This window comes from Ischnura elegans, assembly GCF_921293095.1.
Source record: "Ischnura elegans chromosome 13 unlocalized genomic scaffold, ioIscEleg1.1 SUPER_13_unloc_2, whole genome shotgun sequence".
In the NCBI taxonomy this organism is placed as follows: domain Eukaryota; kingdom Metazoa; phylum Arthropoda; class Insecta; order Odonata; family Coenagrionidae; genus Ischnura; species Ischnura elegans.
This window is the reverse complement of record NW_025791658.1, coordinates 2,870,980-2,886,244: the sequence shown is the minus strand read 5'-3', so window position 1 is coordinate 2,886,244 and position 15,265 is coordinate 2,870,980. Positions and strand designations below refer to the sequence as shown.

The window sequence follows — 15,265 nt, the reverse complement described above, 5'->3', positions numbered from 1 at the left end:
AGAAAGATAATATTTTGAGTTTTTATCCTGTGTAAAACCGTGAATAATTTGCCTATGGTTAACTTTTAAGTTATCTAATTTAAATATTATCCATTAGCGGAAATACATCTTACGCTGTTCTAATCTGTGTAATAATCAAAAGAAAAGTCTCAATGAAAAAAAAAAGAATGTAGCCCGGTGGAAAACAGTGATTTTTTAAAATCTCTTTTGAAATTTGAACTTATATATTTTAAATATTTGCTATCACATGAAATATTAATATCGCATCCTGTAATATTATGTGTAGTAATCTGACGGTAAGTGGGAAAATTAAGAACATTTTTAGACCGTAAAGCGGTGGAAATTTTTTTTGTATTTATAAATCTTCAGCTAAAGTTCTAGCTGTGCGTTTTAAATATAAAGTATGAACTAAAATACACCGTAACCTTTATTAAATTGTTTTTTAACATATTTTATGTTTAATAAATGTCCCACCGCGTAAAATATATATCGTATCCTATAATAATGTGTGTAGTAATCTTACGGAAAGTGTTAAAATGAAGAAAGTTTTTTATATTGTAACGCGGTGAAATTTTTTAAACTATAAATCTTAAGCTGAAGTTATAGTTGTATGTTTTAAATGTAAGCTATGAACTTTAATATACCTTAACCTATGTTAAATTGTTTTTTAAACATATTTTATATTTAATATATGTGCCACGCCTAAAATATATACCGTATCCTTTAAAAATGTGTTTAGTAATCTTACGGTAATTGTTAAAATGAAGAAAAGTTTTTATATTGTAACGCAGTGAAAAAAATTGTACTTATTTTAAGCTAAAGTTATAGTTGTTTGTTTTAAATATAGGCTATGAACTTAAATATACCTTAACTTATATTAAATTGTTTTTTTAAACATATTGTATATTTAATATATGTACCACCGCCTAAAATATGTAACGTATCCTGTAATAATGTATGTAGTAACTCTATTTTTTATGTTTTAAATATAAGACATGAACTGAAATATACTTTACCCTGTAGTAATCTCTGCAGAAAGCCGTGGGAAACAATGCTTATATCCCAGAAACATAATCAGAAGTCGTTCGGAAGCACTATTTTTTGTAACGCGGAATAGCTTTCGTTCGGGATTCCCGATGGGAAGCTTTTACCGCTACCTCATGTATACTTGCGCCGCTCTCATTGTGGGTGTTGGGGGAGGGGGAGTACGAGGTTTTATGCAGGTAACTGCCGACAAAACACCATCAGAAGTCATTACTTCCCGCTTTGGGTCCCTTTTAGGCCCTCATTGTCGACGTTATTAGGTTCCAATGAGGGTGGGGGGGTGTCCGGCGTCGGCGGCGCATTACGTATTGCTTTTCGATCTTTTTAATTCCCGAGTCTGATGGCTAGGTGGGGTAGGTGTGTAATGCAGGGCCTTTACGTTATGGCGAGATTTTCCGTATTAACTGGGGGGGGGGGGGGAGGGGAGAGTCCCATCGGTGCGATGTGTAGGCAATTACTCAAGCATATATAGGAGGGGGGGGCCTCCGAATTAATCTGCAATTTATGGGTCTTTATATTCCGCGGAATAAATTGAATAACGGCGTGCGAAAAATGTCGGATATATATATCCGTATATAGCGTACCGATTGAGAGGATATAACTCCGTGTTACCCCCCTTACCTCGGCGATGATGATGGTATAAACAAGAAGAAAAAAAGGAAACATTTGAAGTGTGTTTAAACGAAAAAAATAAAAGAGGAACGATTTTTTTGATTGTAGTCGATGATACGTTAATTTTTCGTCGCCATGATCTCGTTCACAAGCTGGTGATGCAAAGGAAAAAAAACAAAAGGCGGTCGAAATTAAAACGGTAAGGAAGTTCGATACATCGGATTTGATTGCGACAATATTTCCGAGTGTGCGAAAACGCGGTTCTCGCCACTTATTTGTTTTTTTCTGTATATTTTCGTTCCTCTTTTGTTAGCATTTGTCCAAGTCGATTTTTCATTCTTTCGATGATTGTTTGGCGGCGTATTTCGTTCCGGTTTTGTTTTTTTTTACCCCTCTCGCGAGTTCTTTTAGGGCTAATATAAGGAAGTTAACGCGTATCACCTGTGTCCGTGTATATTAATCATCCGATGTCTACCTGACGTTTTAATATTATCGACTGGAGATTGGCCACCGATTCTGAAACACATATCCTAACTCCAATATGATGATTACTCTTCCTGAAATACGTAATACCAACTGCGTCCATAAAAAAACTATATTAACACTTTGAGTGCCGGCCGCTAATGTAAAGCCCTTCTGAAAAATCCAGCCATTTTTTACTAAATTCGCCAATTTTTTAAAAACATTATCATCAAAAATACATATTTATATGGATGTTTATTTCAATAAAAATGGACTTTTTTCTTCTTACTGGATGAGTTGGGTAACATTTATTCCCAACTTTTAAATATATATTTTTTAATAATGAAAACCTGCTGCTGTTTTTGAAAAATAAAAAAAATTGCAGCAAATGATGTACCGCCAGAAAATGCATACTATTTTTTTATCACGCTCAATTTGAGCAATTGAAACATGGAAATCATACAAAAGCATTGTTGCAAGCAAATCATTCAAAATCCTGGATGACGAAAAGGATCACTGCACCATCAACGAACGTTTATTTCCTCCAAAGAATTTTTGCACAAAGGAGGCTGAGATAAGGGTGCCGGTAGCTGCAGAGGACTTTTCGTCCTCAAGACATTTAAAAGAACTCTTTTTTCCATCGAAAATTTCTTTTTTGAATTAACAGCACCACTAAGCAGTAAACTTGAAAAGTAACACGGGAGAAATATTACAGCTTCTCGCAAACAAATTCAATAAAATAGATTGACGTAATATTACGTCCATGGCAATCCTCAGAGGGATTAGCAGGACGTAATATTACGTCCATGGTAGGCAAAGTGTGAACCCTCAACCATTGACATGCAATTCTTGTTACATTGCCAGTCTGGGAGACCGCAATAAAACGCAAATTCATAAAACGTTGCAAGGACATTTTCATTGCTTACTTTAATGTTTCTTTGACTCCTCAACTTTTATTAAACTTATATTCAATATTATGCATTCGAAATGCGAACCAAACTTTTCTGTAAAAATTGTCATTTGAAACGGGATCAAAAAACTGATATCAAAACACTTGAGTTGTTTTTATCATCGTACTTTTTCAAATTGAGTACTTAATTATCCACGTTATGCAACTAAAAATGCTTCCTTACTGATTATTAATTATTATTATTCTTGAAAAATCACTAGGAATATGTTTTGACAACTTTTTGAATTATTTCCACCAGCAATACGTTTATTGGTTCTTCCAATTAAGTGACGTGAGGTCTCGTAGACCGCTACTAAAATTCAGTTGCGAATTTTTATTCATTTATTTATTTAGTTAATCGAAAAACAGCACGAGGCCAATTACAGCGGACCTGAGAAACAATTTCATAATATTAAGCAACGTAACCAACAATAACAAAAATATTTAACAGTATTTACAAATAAATAACAGAAATACATAGTGGAAATTTTCAGAAATAAATAATGGAAACGTTAAATTTTAAGAGTGCTATGTCCTTATTATACAAAATTAGGACGCTAACGAGGATTATAGATATTATGTGATAACAATTTTGAAAATATTCTTAATTTTAGAAACGCAGTGGTCTCTCAGACCGCACGTCACCGGTTAAGGGTTCGCTTTCAAAATATTACGAATTAACTCCTTGTTCATTTTCCGCGATGGTGAGTGGAGCTTTAATTAACTTTATGAAATAAGAATCGATTCATCGGCTCGGCTTCATTTTTATGAAATATTAATCTACTTTCAGTATTCAATATAAACTACTTTCAGATTCCCTGCGAAATCAAATTCTAAGGTCTTGATTCATTCACTAAACGTTGGTGTTTCCACATTAGTAATTAATCTCTTATCGCTCTGTTTTCTGAGTGGGAAATCTCGAGAATCGTCGTTAATAAATGAATTTGTTATTTATTTTATTTTATTCCCAAACCTCCGAATACAATTCTCATAGGCCATTTTAAATCGGGGTATTCAACAAATTCAACAATGAAACAAATACGAACAACCATGCCCAGGATAAGGGGAACTTACCCAGGTGGGAATCGAACCCGCAACCTCATGTTTGGCAGGCGAAGACTTTACCCCGCCGCCACCGAGGCCGGCAAGTAAAGTTACAAATTTGTAAGGGTAAAGGTATGAAGCCATTTTAAAGGTATAAAGTTATGTATTAGAGGCGTTCATATTCCCTGCGAAATCAAATTCTAAGTTCTTGTTTGAAATCACAATTTAAATCCTATAGTGTGGAATATATCGTTCAATAATAAGTAATAATTGAGTAGTGAAATTAACTTTTTATGTATTCATATTTTGTATTATAAAAGGAGAAAAATTTCGTAAAATTATGCAGTTATGATTAAAAATATAATTTAACTGGTTTGTAAGTATTCTGTCCTGCATGGCTCAATTGGTTTCAATGCGTGTTCGCCAAATTTGGTTGGGTGGTATTTAGCATATGATGTCATGGTTATGTATGGTAAAAAAGTTTAATTTCAATAATTGTTCCTATGTTTAACTTCCAATTTCTTGAAAATTTTCAAGAAACTTACGTATAATTCTTGTATTCCCCTCAATATTTGGTTAAACCTTCATATGTTTTCCTTAATAATTACGAGTCTGACGTATTTAAAACCCTTTGATACATTGTGAATAACATTTGAACGTGTTAGTAACGGCCATTAACAAACAAAATTGACTCAGATACACAAAATTTTATGTCACAGCAATTTTATTACTTTGTTTTTTTTTATATTTCAAATCTATTAAAAAATATTGGATATTTTTTCACTGTAAAATTAATTTTTAATACTTTACCAGCTTTTTTATTTGTTGTACATTTCATCTTTTCATTCAAACGGAAAATTCCAAAACTTCGGGCATATATTTTTTAATGTAAATTATATAAATCGAAGTAGCTCTTATTTTAGCATAAACAAAATGGCAAGGTCGCAAGAAATGTAATAAAAGCTATAATAAGTGATGGTAGTTTATACATCTACTTACTACCCCCGCAAGCCGCCTAAAAATGCGAGTGGCAGGGGGTGTTAGGACACCAGCCGTCCTTGCATAAAAAACAAATGCCCAAACAAGATTACAACTAGCATTTATTAATGTTTTTTAAGTACACCGGCATAAATCATTAGATCCTCCTTGAAACCCCACTGATTAAACGTGGAAACTCTTTTCTGAATTTTGTTTTAAGGGAGACGATAAATTTAGATCATCTTGAATAGAATCATGAAAAATAAACGAGCAAAAATGATAAGGTTCACTAACTCTTGGTTTTCTTTGTGGTATTCCATTATAATTTTTTCCTGGATGTACACAATTACTTATATCACTTATTTTTTATAAGAGGGCCACCCGGGTTTCAATGAATAATCATCATCATCAGGCACAAATCATGATTTGTTAATCTTATTACTGTTACCTAGTTGCTTGATTAATTTTAAAACGGACGCCAGAAGAGGGGAAAAGGATGGGTAGAGATATTCATTAAATTAGAGTACTGTCTTGACTTTCGATAATTTTTAACATTTCTAACTGTTCCCTAGAGTCTAGTTCACGGCGGTCATTGAAAACATTTAAAATATTCATTTTAAAATCGCTTATATGGCCGTTACATATTAAGTGTTTAGCAAAATTACTTTTTTCATCTTTGTTACATTTGTAAGCACTTACATGTTCTTTCTTCCTGATTTCAAAACCTCTTCCTGTCCGCCCCACGTATACACCATTGCAATCGCTGCATTTCAATGAATACACTCCACATCTATCCATTCGGGGTATCTGATCCTTACATTTAACGATCAGTCTCCTTAGAGTGGCATGAGGTTTAAAAGCCAAGCGGAATTTGTCCTTGGGTAAATTATGAGCCATTTTCGGAGAAAGTGCATCGAGGTACGTCACTGTGCACCACCGATTTTTTTTATCCTCGTCCGCCGAAAACATTTGGTCGATAGCCAATCTACTCTGTTTTTTGCGCTCTTATAAAAAATAAGTGGAATAAGTACCTGCGTACATCCAGGAAAAACTGTTAATGATCAAGTTATCCAGCGAAGCTCTCCGATTGGTGTAGCCGTATCCATGGGAACGATAGCGCCAACCAATCGGCCGGGAGAGAGGTCTGGACTCACCGTTTATAACTCAGGAAAGTTCACGTGTCTCATTAAGACGAGCCTTTTGTGCGAAATGCGTTTTTGCGAACCGCAGATATATCCCACTCCGTGTATATTGCGATTTGCGTCCGGCGAGGGAGTTGTATTGTTCGACCGTTTCCATTTCGACAAATATATCTCTCACGTCGCGCCTTCCCTAACACCACGGGACACTAACACTTCGCGCGCGCGCGGGAAACAAATGGTATATCGAAAGCGCAAAGGGAAAGATACTCCGGCGTCCTCGATTAAAACCGGAGTGGCGTAATGAAGGAACCATAATGGCGGATGGAAATCCTATTGGCGGCCATCTTGTTTTTTTGGCGGGACGAACTCATTGTGCGATTAAATTCTCAAAAATGCCTTTATTCTCACGACTGTTTAAATATCTGCGGTATTATCTTCAGGTTTCATTGTAGCCTGTATTATATTCTACTAATGTCTACTGTATATGTTCCACTACAGATAATTTAGTGACAATTGTGTTTTACTTGAAGAATCTATATGCTGTAAAATTCCCAAGAAAATGCTTTATTTTCCATTACCGTTTCAGTACATTTTGTATTTGTATTAATGTTTCATGGCTACTTTTATAACATTTTTCATTATATTTGTATAGATCCCTGAATAAATCACAATGCCTGTTGAAATCCGACAATTCTTTTGATACTAATGTGTTGAAATCTACGAGATTAATCCTAAAAATAATTTTATATATTTTACTATCCAACTTATCTATCCTTAAGGATTCTATCGATGAAGGTTGGTTTCCAGGGAGAATAGAAAATGTATTCTGGCAGCCCTATCATGGACTTTCTCGTAAATTCAGAGTGATGCCTACTGCTTTTCATGTCAACTATATATACTATTCTCTTCATCACTCTTCCTCTGTACAGAACACTATTCTTTTTAACACTATTTTCAACAAGTTGAAGGGACTGGTTCTTGGTAAAATAATTCATCTTACACACACCTCTATACTTACCAGTGAGGAGAAAATATATAACAGGTATAGGGGGAAGGACAAAGTGAAGATGAAGTTACGCTTAAGTATTTTATATACGCTTATTCCGTTCGTTCTGTGCCTCATGCATGAGTTGGAAATCTTACAAGATGTAAAACTCCTGAATACTTCTTGTCTCGTCTTTCTGTAAACCCTGCTTGGCGCCTATTTTGTGGAGGTTTTCCCTAACGTCGAGATCTTTGAAGACCCGTTTCCACGGGCTGGCGGGAGTGTAGCCGTCTCCAGGATTGAAGTTCTTGTGTGTTTTGGCGATATCAATTGCCCGCTGATGATCCTTCTGTTACAGTGGCCTTCTTTATTCAATAGCGAGGACTTTTCGAAGTCAATACTGTGGTTCGGTCCACTACATTGGTGTTACGCCACCGCTGACTGGGTGAATAGGGTATTTTCCTTCATAAAACAAAACGAAAGGCATTGATTGCGATTCGTTACCCACCAATAGTGTATTCGTAATATACAAATTATTTGGTTTTAGAAATCCCAGTTTATACGAATGTTAATGGTGTATTCTAACATCATTTGTAAAAGGCCAGATGGCGCCCATGCGATGCCACTCCACGTGACATCACAGGGACCTAGGATAGTAGATAGGAGATTTATATCGTCTTAGACGACCATTGCATCCATGAGGTTCAGAGCCCAGGGAAACATCTCTTAATATTCACCTATTAAAATTGCCTATTGTGGGAAAGTTTCCTCGGTTTGATAATGTGTTAATAATCCTTATTTAAGCCAAGCGCTACCTTCTAGCTGGATACTCTTCTACTTGGTAGCAACCTGCATCGTAGCGGCACTCATAGCCTTGCACCAAGGTGGTCTCACACGGCGGCAGCCAGAACCAGAATGCAGTCACACGGGCTTTTCCCAGCATTCATACTTAGCCGTCGCGTTTTCGCGCGCTTGAAATTTTTCACTTTTCATTAAATCGCGAAAAATATATGCCGTCATTTAAAAATCTAAAAGCGTGAAATATGTGCTCCAGTATTAATAATCTTTCGATTTTGTTAATATAAAATAATAGGAAACTACCCTATTACGTGCGTTTTGTAATAACGTAAAGATTAAATAGGACGAGCGGAATTGTATCGAATCAAACTCGAGATATCGATCGAGGTCGCTCGAGATACCGATCGAACTCGAGATATCGATCCTTCTCTTTCTTCATATCATCGTTTTCCCGTACCGCTTTCGGAGAGAAAATGGAGTCGTGGAAGTGGAAAGCAGAGAGATGTACAACTCCGGACATGGGGTGGGGACCAAAAATGTCGCCCAAACGACTGCAAAACGATATGGAGGAAGATTATCAGGCCGGGTGTATATTTATCGAGTAATTAGAGCCAACGGCCGCCGGGCGGCGCGCGCAGCTCCGCCACCACCAGTCCCGGGAATTAACGGCTAACATTCTTTCTGCAAACCACCGCCAGAGGCGCACTCCGCGCTCTAGTTTACTGCCGAATTTCGATGCGGAAAAGTTTAATGTGAATTATGATTCTCTCTCTCACCTCCCATCCCCCTTCCATAACGTCCGGAAAGCAACTCCTCCTCGTGGTAGCGACCCCGCAACAGCCATTACGGCGTAGTTATGGCAACATAAACATTAATGCAATGCTTATAATTGACGGAAATGAATTAAAAGGGTTCTCCGTTTTGTTCCCGCTGCCGTACTTCTTTTGTTTTTTTTAGTTGAATAACGTGTCTCGTTTCTCCATTTTAAACGTGTGTGTTTGTCGCTCCCTCACCCTCAATTTTTATATTTCTCATTTCTTTTGTTTTTTTAAAACTTCTTCTTGATGCTCGCCAGTTGGCGTAGTTGTGCTCTGCAGTTTTAGTAAGTGGTCGCGGTCCAGCATTCAATTGTCAAAACGTGTGTGCATTGCGTCGTATCTGTCGTCAACTGTTCCATTTTTGATCTCGCGCGCGCGATTCGCTTTTGTTCATGTTCTTGTTTTTTAAACGCCGTTTAAAAGGCTGGTTTACATAGTGCAAGTTATCATGGATGTAAAGAGAAGACTTTTGTGAGTATGAAAATATTTGTTTATAGGAGAGTTAGTGGTGATCTACCTTAAACCAATGCTAGAATTGATGATTTATGATGACGATGTTCTGGCTCGTAAGGAAATAAAAATTTTCCTCATCTGGTAAACGTGGATTTTAATCTGTATATCACCATCACATAGTCATTTTGAAGAACATTTTGTTCTCAAATCTGATTAATTTTTTATTTTATGAAAATTTCAAAAATCAAGACTTGCGAGTGTAATAAATGACTTCGCGCCACATAAAATTAGCCGTTGTGTCAACTTCATGAACTTTGCAACACAACCTAGGGAAAACTACAACGTCTACATTATTCATCCTCCACAATAAGTTGCAAACATTAATGTAGATTAATAAAATGGCTTTTGCGTTTTTTAGAACGCATATTTTGTTGTAAAATAAATACAATGTTTAAACAGTATCTTTTCCTTCAGTTTGGCCCCGACAGAAAAAATACAATTGATAAAAACACATCTTAATTTATTTGCAATTTTTCTATGATACATAGTATATAAAAGTATTGATATTTGTGTATGGTAATAACTTCTATTTACCCATTAATCCCCAGCGTTGCGTTAACGCAACATTATTGAATCCTAATTCTCAGAACAAGTTTCTACCTCAGAATATTTTTTTCTTCGATTTACTGACTTTTTAAAAGTATCTCTAGTTCCAATTTTGTCATTTTCACCAACATTTTCATTTGCATAATTTGTATTTTTATGACTGATGGCGTTTGGCATAAAACTTGGTGCGCACATACGAGACACCCTAGGAAAAATGACATACCCCAGCATGTCCGTTAAAAGGCAGAATGGTGAACTTCCTCCGAAGGAATACTGATAACTCCCGGCGAAGATGTCGAGTGTAGAAATCAAGATGAAAATAAAATATGTTACCCATTTTTTTAAAATTACTGCTTTTGTATTTATTTACCGGAGTTTTCGCAGCGTTGCGTATACGCAGCATTATGATAATCATATAATGTGATGAAAATATTTTTTTTCCAAAAATTCATCTTAATTACGCCAAAAATAAGTCGGAAAATGCGAAACAACCGAAGTTAAAAGCCCTAAATACAGTCTTGGGAGTAATGGGTTAATGCCATGTTGCCAAACGGGGCTGCGCGGGGCCAGTGCCGGTTACCAGGAAGCAAAATTTTGCGCGCAAGACGTGGCAACGCAGCATTCGTTCGCTCCGTCGTATTTTTTAATGCCCATATATATAATATTTACTACATAAAAATCATGTATATTCGTATCAACTCAATCTACCCAACCTATTGTGACCACTACGAATTATTAGGTGCCCAACTAAGTTCCTGCTGTTTGTTTACGGATGGTCGATTTTGACGTGTAGGAAACTTCACAAATCAAGCTTAGACAATTGGTTAACAAACCGCAATACGCAATTATTCACCCTTCGTGCACTTTTCGATCGTCAACTTGCGGATGTGACGACATCAAGGGTGGATCCAATCGGCGAGGGCGCAAGGGAACGAAGGGTAAGTGAACAAGGGAACGCGGATCCTCCCTCGTTCACGTGCCCTCGTAGGAAGTGGACGTGAAAATGGCGGCAATGGAAAACTCTTGAAAAGGAATCTTGAACTGGAGTTTTAAGTAATTTCTTGTTTATTATGTGAAGAGAGAGCGTCCAATTGGAACCAGAAAAGTGAAAATACTAAGCAGTCTAAATTACAAACGTACACAAACCGAGAAGCAGGGTGAAATTGATTCTTAAATCAACCACCAGATGTCTAAACACTACCCCGTGCGTCACATTTCGTTACTGCCAATAGTTCGCACTATTTCCGTTCACACTTTATGGCGCCAGTGGAGCATTAGTAAGGGAGTAGGGTGCAAGGGAGAAAGGGAACGAGGGAATGAGTGCATACTACGTGGATTGGAAAACGGCCTAAGTGAATAGACTATAGGGGATAGGTAGTATGCTAGTGGGAAAATAGATATCGTCATTTAAAAATCTAAAAGCGTGAAATACGTACTCCAGGAGTAATAATCTTTCGATTTAGACAATAAAAAAATAATAGGAAACCACCGTATTATTGTGACCCCTACGAATTAAAACTGTTCAAATTCACTCCCGTAAATGTTTTTGTTTTCCAGCGGATTGTTAAATTAACGTTTTTCGTTTGTTTTGTGTCTCATTTCAGGGGAAGGTGAAGGCGAGGGTCCACCGAGGTCACCGTCACAGCAAGACCAGCAAAGCGGTTCGTCCAACGACGAGGACGAGGAAGCCTCCGACCAATCGCAGGACGAGGAGGAGGACCAATCACAGGGCACGACTTTGGCGCCAGCGGAAGTAGACGGCGACTCGGAGAAGGTGGCACAGCGGCGCCAAACGGAAGAGGCGGCCGAAGAAGGAGAAGGAGTCGGAGATAGGGGGGAGTCCGAGTCTCCGGAAGCGGCCGCTGCAAGTGGCGCTGACGTCAAGAGTGCGAGCGGAGATAATCAAGAGTCCAAACCGGAATTGGAGAAGGTTTTGAACCTCAACAAGGAGGGGGAGAGGATGCTGGGACCGGAAGCTCTCGTCACAAGGTAGGGGCGGCCATTTTGTTTTTCATCCTCCATCTTGTTTTCTATTTTAACACGTGAATGCCCGGGTGGGTCAATTCGACCAAAAAAGAAGACTATTTATGTTGATTATTTTGAAAGGAAGAAAAATTTTAGACTCATACCTCATTACTTTTAACTGTTTGTAAGTCTTTTCTACCAATTACTCTTTTTTTTAGAAAAAAAAACAATGTTTTTTTGTCAAAAACACAATTTTATTTGTATTACAATATCATATTGGGAATTAGCGACCTCGAAATCTCTTATATTCCAGATTTTTCAAACAGATTTTGCGTTGTTTACTGAATATGACCACCAAGCAAAATTTTAGACTCATATTTCATGACTTTTAACTATATAGATTGTTCTACCCATTACTTTTTTTTGACGAAAGACATTGTTTTTTAGCAAAAGAACTATTTTTTTTTATATTACAGTATCATATTCGTAAATTGCGGCCTCGAAATCTGTAATATTCCTGATTTCAAAGAGATTTTACGATATTTTCTTATTATGACCACCTTTTAACACTGGAATCCCCGGATGGGTAAATTTCACAAAAAAAGAATAATTATGTTGATTATTTTTAAAGGAAGGAAAATTTTATACTCATATTTTATGACTTTTAACTGTTTAGTTAGGTATGCCACTGTGCAAAAGTCAGGCCTAATATTATAATTTTTTTCTATTTTCTCTTATCAATTATTCCTGCCATACCCGGATGGCTCATTTTGACCCAGACTATCAAATTCATTTGAAGCCTTTCTACTTTTCCATTGTATTCAATGTAACGGTGTGATTAATACTGATTTATTGTCAAAATGTTGCTGTAATTTGTTTTAAACCTGATACTATTGAAATTCATTGTACCTCCCAAACCCATTAGATGAAAAGTGATAGTTATTCACAAATTTGTGGAGGCTAGTTTCCCGTAACACCATAGAAATTTTGGAACAACTGCAATTGTAATATTTTTCGTCTAATTAAAGTTTCTACTACCCACCCAAATGCTTTATAAGCAAAATTAATAAACAACGTGGGAAGGAATGAAATATTTTGAGTAAAATGTGCAAACATGGTCATATTGGGTCAATTGGACCCACTCGGGCATAATAGGGTGTAAGGATGCTTATGTTAATGTAGTCGCAAAAATACTATGCTTTTTGGTGTTTTGGATCGTAAATTGCTGTGCTTTTCCTGCATGCTTGAAAGATTATGCGTTTTGCGACATATTAGTCGTTGCTTGAATGGTTCTAAAGGCGCATGTGCATTAAAATGGCATTTTATGGAATGCATTCAGTTTTGTAGTAACACCCAAGACTACATAATACTCTGCTATATTTGCGTCCTCCGGAACTACACGGTGGTAGTGTTGTACCGATCAAAAAACCAAGTGACTTATTCTCGCTCCTATGCATTTCTTTTGTTTTTGGTAGACTATGGAAGCTCTAACCATAGTTTATAAACGTTTAAGAAATGGCTATAAAGCATATTTGGAACAGTAGGGTTCTAGATTAGACGTAGCTGCTTCATTGTAATTGCTTCACTGGTGTGCAATTGCACGGAGATCTTTGGATGAAAAGTAATGATTTTTCGCTTACTTGAATTTAACAGGCATGCTTTTAAAATGTCGAAATTATCGCTTTAATGTGCGGATTGAATCAATTAAAATAGAAAATAAGTAATTTCTTTGCATGAAAATCGATTTTTGAAGAGCTTCTTTGACATGGTAACTTGCATGGAAATGAAACATTGAGACTATTTCTGTTTGCACCGACTGACAGAAGATCCCGAAATTCTTCATGAACGAATTTGCATGGCTTTGGAGTCTTCGAAGAGGACAGCTGATGGTGTTGGACTTACATCTTCACTACACAGTTTATTATTCATTGGCATGATAATCGATGTTCAGACGATATGGGTAGTAAGGACATCAGGAAGCGGATTGCATTAGCAAAGGAGGCGTTCATGACCAGGAAGGAGCTTCTGAGAGGATCGTTATGTAAGAGTTTAAAGAAAAGGTTGGTGAAGAGTTTGATTTGGAGTGTAGCTCTCTACGGTGCGGAAACGTGTACACTGAGGAAAGAAGACGAGAGAAGATTTGAGGCATTCGAGATGTGGGTATGGAGAAGAATGGAGAGGGAGAAATGGACGGAGAGGAAAAGGAACGACGAAGTGCTGGATATGGTTGGCGAGGAGAGGCAGCTTTTAGATGAGATACGGAGGAGACAGAAGGTATGGATGGAGTTAGTGCTTAGCGGGGGGGGGGTGTTGAAAATGGTGTTAGAGGGTAGAATGTTAGGGAAACGAGGGAGGGGAAGGAAAAAAAAATAGGATTTTTAGATAGATTGAAAGAGAGTAGGCCTTACAGTGAATTGAAGAAAGCAGTGCTGGAAGGAAAGGGAGGCTCCCAGATCACTTCTTGAATACTCCATGGAAACCTACCTTAATCGGTAGAATACTATAATAATAATAATAATAATAATAATATCTATTTTCGCGATTACATCAAAAGTAAAAATTTTCAAGCGCGCGAAAACGCGACGGCTGAATGTGAAATCTGGGAAAACCCGTGTGACGTCATTCTGTTTCCAACATCCGCAAGTGAGGTGACCTTGTTGCGAGGATATGTGCGCCACTGCGATGCAGGCTGCTAGCAGGTAGCAGAGTACCCTACTAGCTGGTAGCGCTTGGCTTAAATAAGGATGATTAATACGATATCAAACGAAGGAAACTTACCGATCGTTGGTAGTTTTAATAGGTGATTATCAAGAGATGTCTCCCTGAACTCTGTGCCTCATGCATGCATTGGTAATCTCGGATGATTTAAAACTCCTATCTACTCGTGGCATCTAGGTCCCTTTGACGTCACGTGGAGTGGCATCGCATGTGCGCCAATCTGGCCTTTTTCAAATGATGTTAAAATTGACCATTGCCATTCGTCTAAACTGGAATTTCTGAAACCAAATAATTTGTATACTATGAATACACTAATGGTGGGTAAGGAATCGCAATCAATGCATTTCGTTTTCTTTGATGAATGAAACTACCCTATTAAGCATATGTATGCCTTTTCTCCTTCTAAACGGTGGTAGTGCTGTACCGATTGAAAACCCAAATGAATTTTTATCGCCCCTATGCATTTCTTTTGTTTTTGGTAGACTATGGAAGTTCTAATCATAGGTTTTAAACGTTTAAGAAATGGCTATAAAGCATAATTGGCACAGTAGGGTTCTAGATTACGCGTAGCGGCTTCATTGTAATTGCTTCACTGGTGTGGAATTGCATGGAGAACTTTTGATGAATACTCATGATTTTTCGCTTACTTACATTTAACAGGCATGATTTTAAAATGTCGTAACGATGTCTT

At 37.2% G+C, this 15,265-nt stretch overlaps 1 protein-coding gene across 1 annotated transcript in view; it reads left to right on the top strand.

Moving 5' to 3' along the window:
* Window positions 1-15,265, top strand: part of LOC124172663 (protein teashirt-like) — a 317,731-nt gene that overhangs the window by 291,073 nt on the left and 11,393 nt on the right. Inside the window, exon 2 of the mRNA XM_046552119.1 lies at window positions 11,496-11,880. Within this exon, the coding sequence (XP_046408075.1) occupies window positions 11,496-11,880 (385 nt within the window). The remainder of the gene's footprint in view (window positions 1-11,495; window positions 11,881-15,265) is intronic.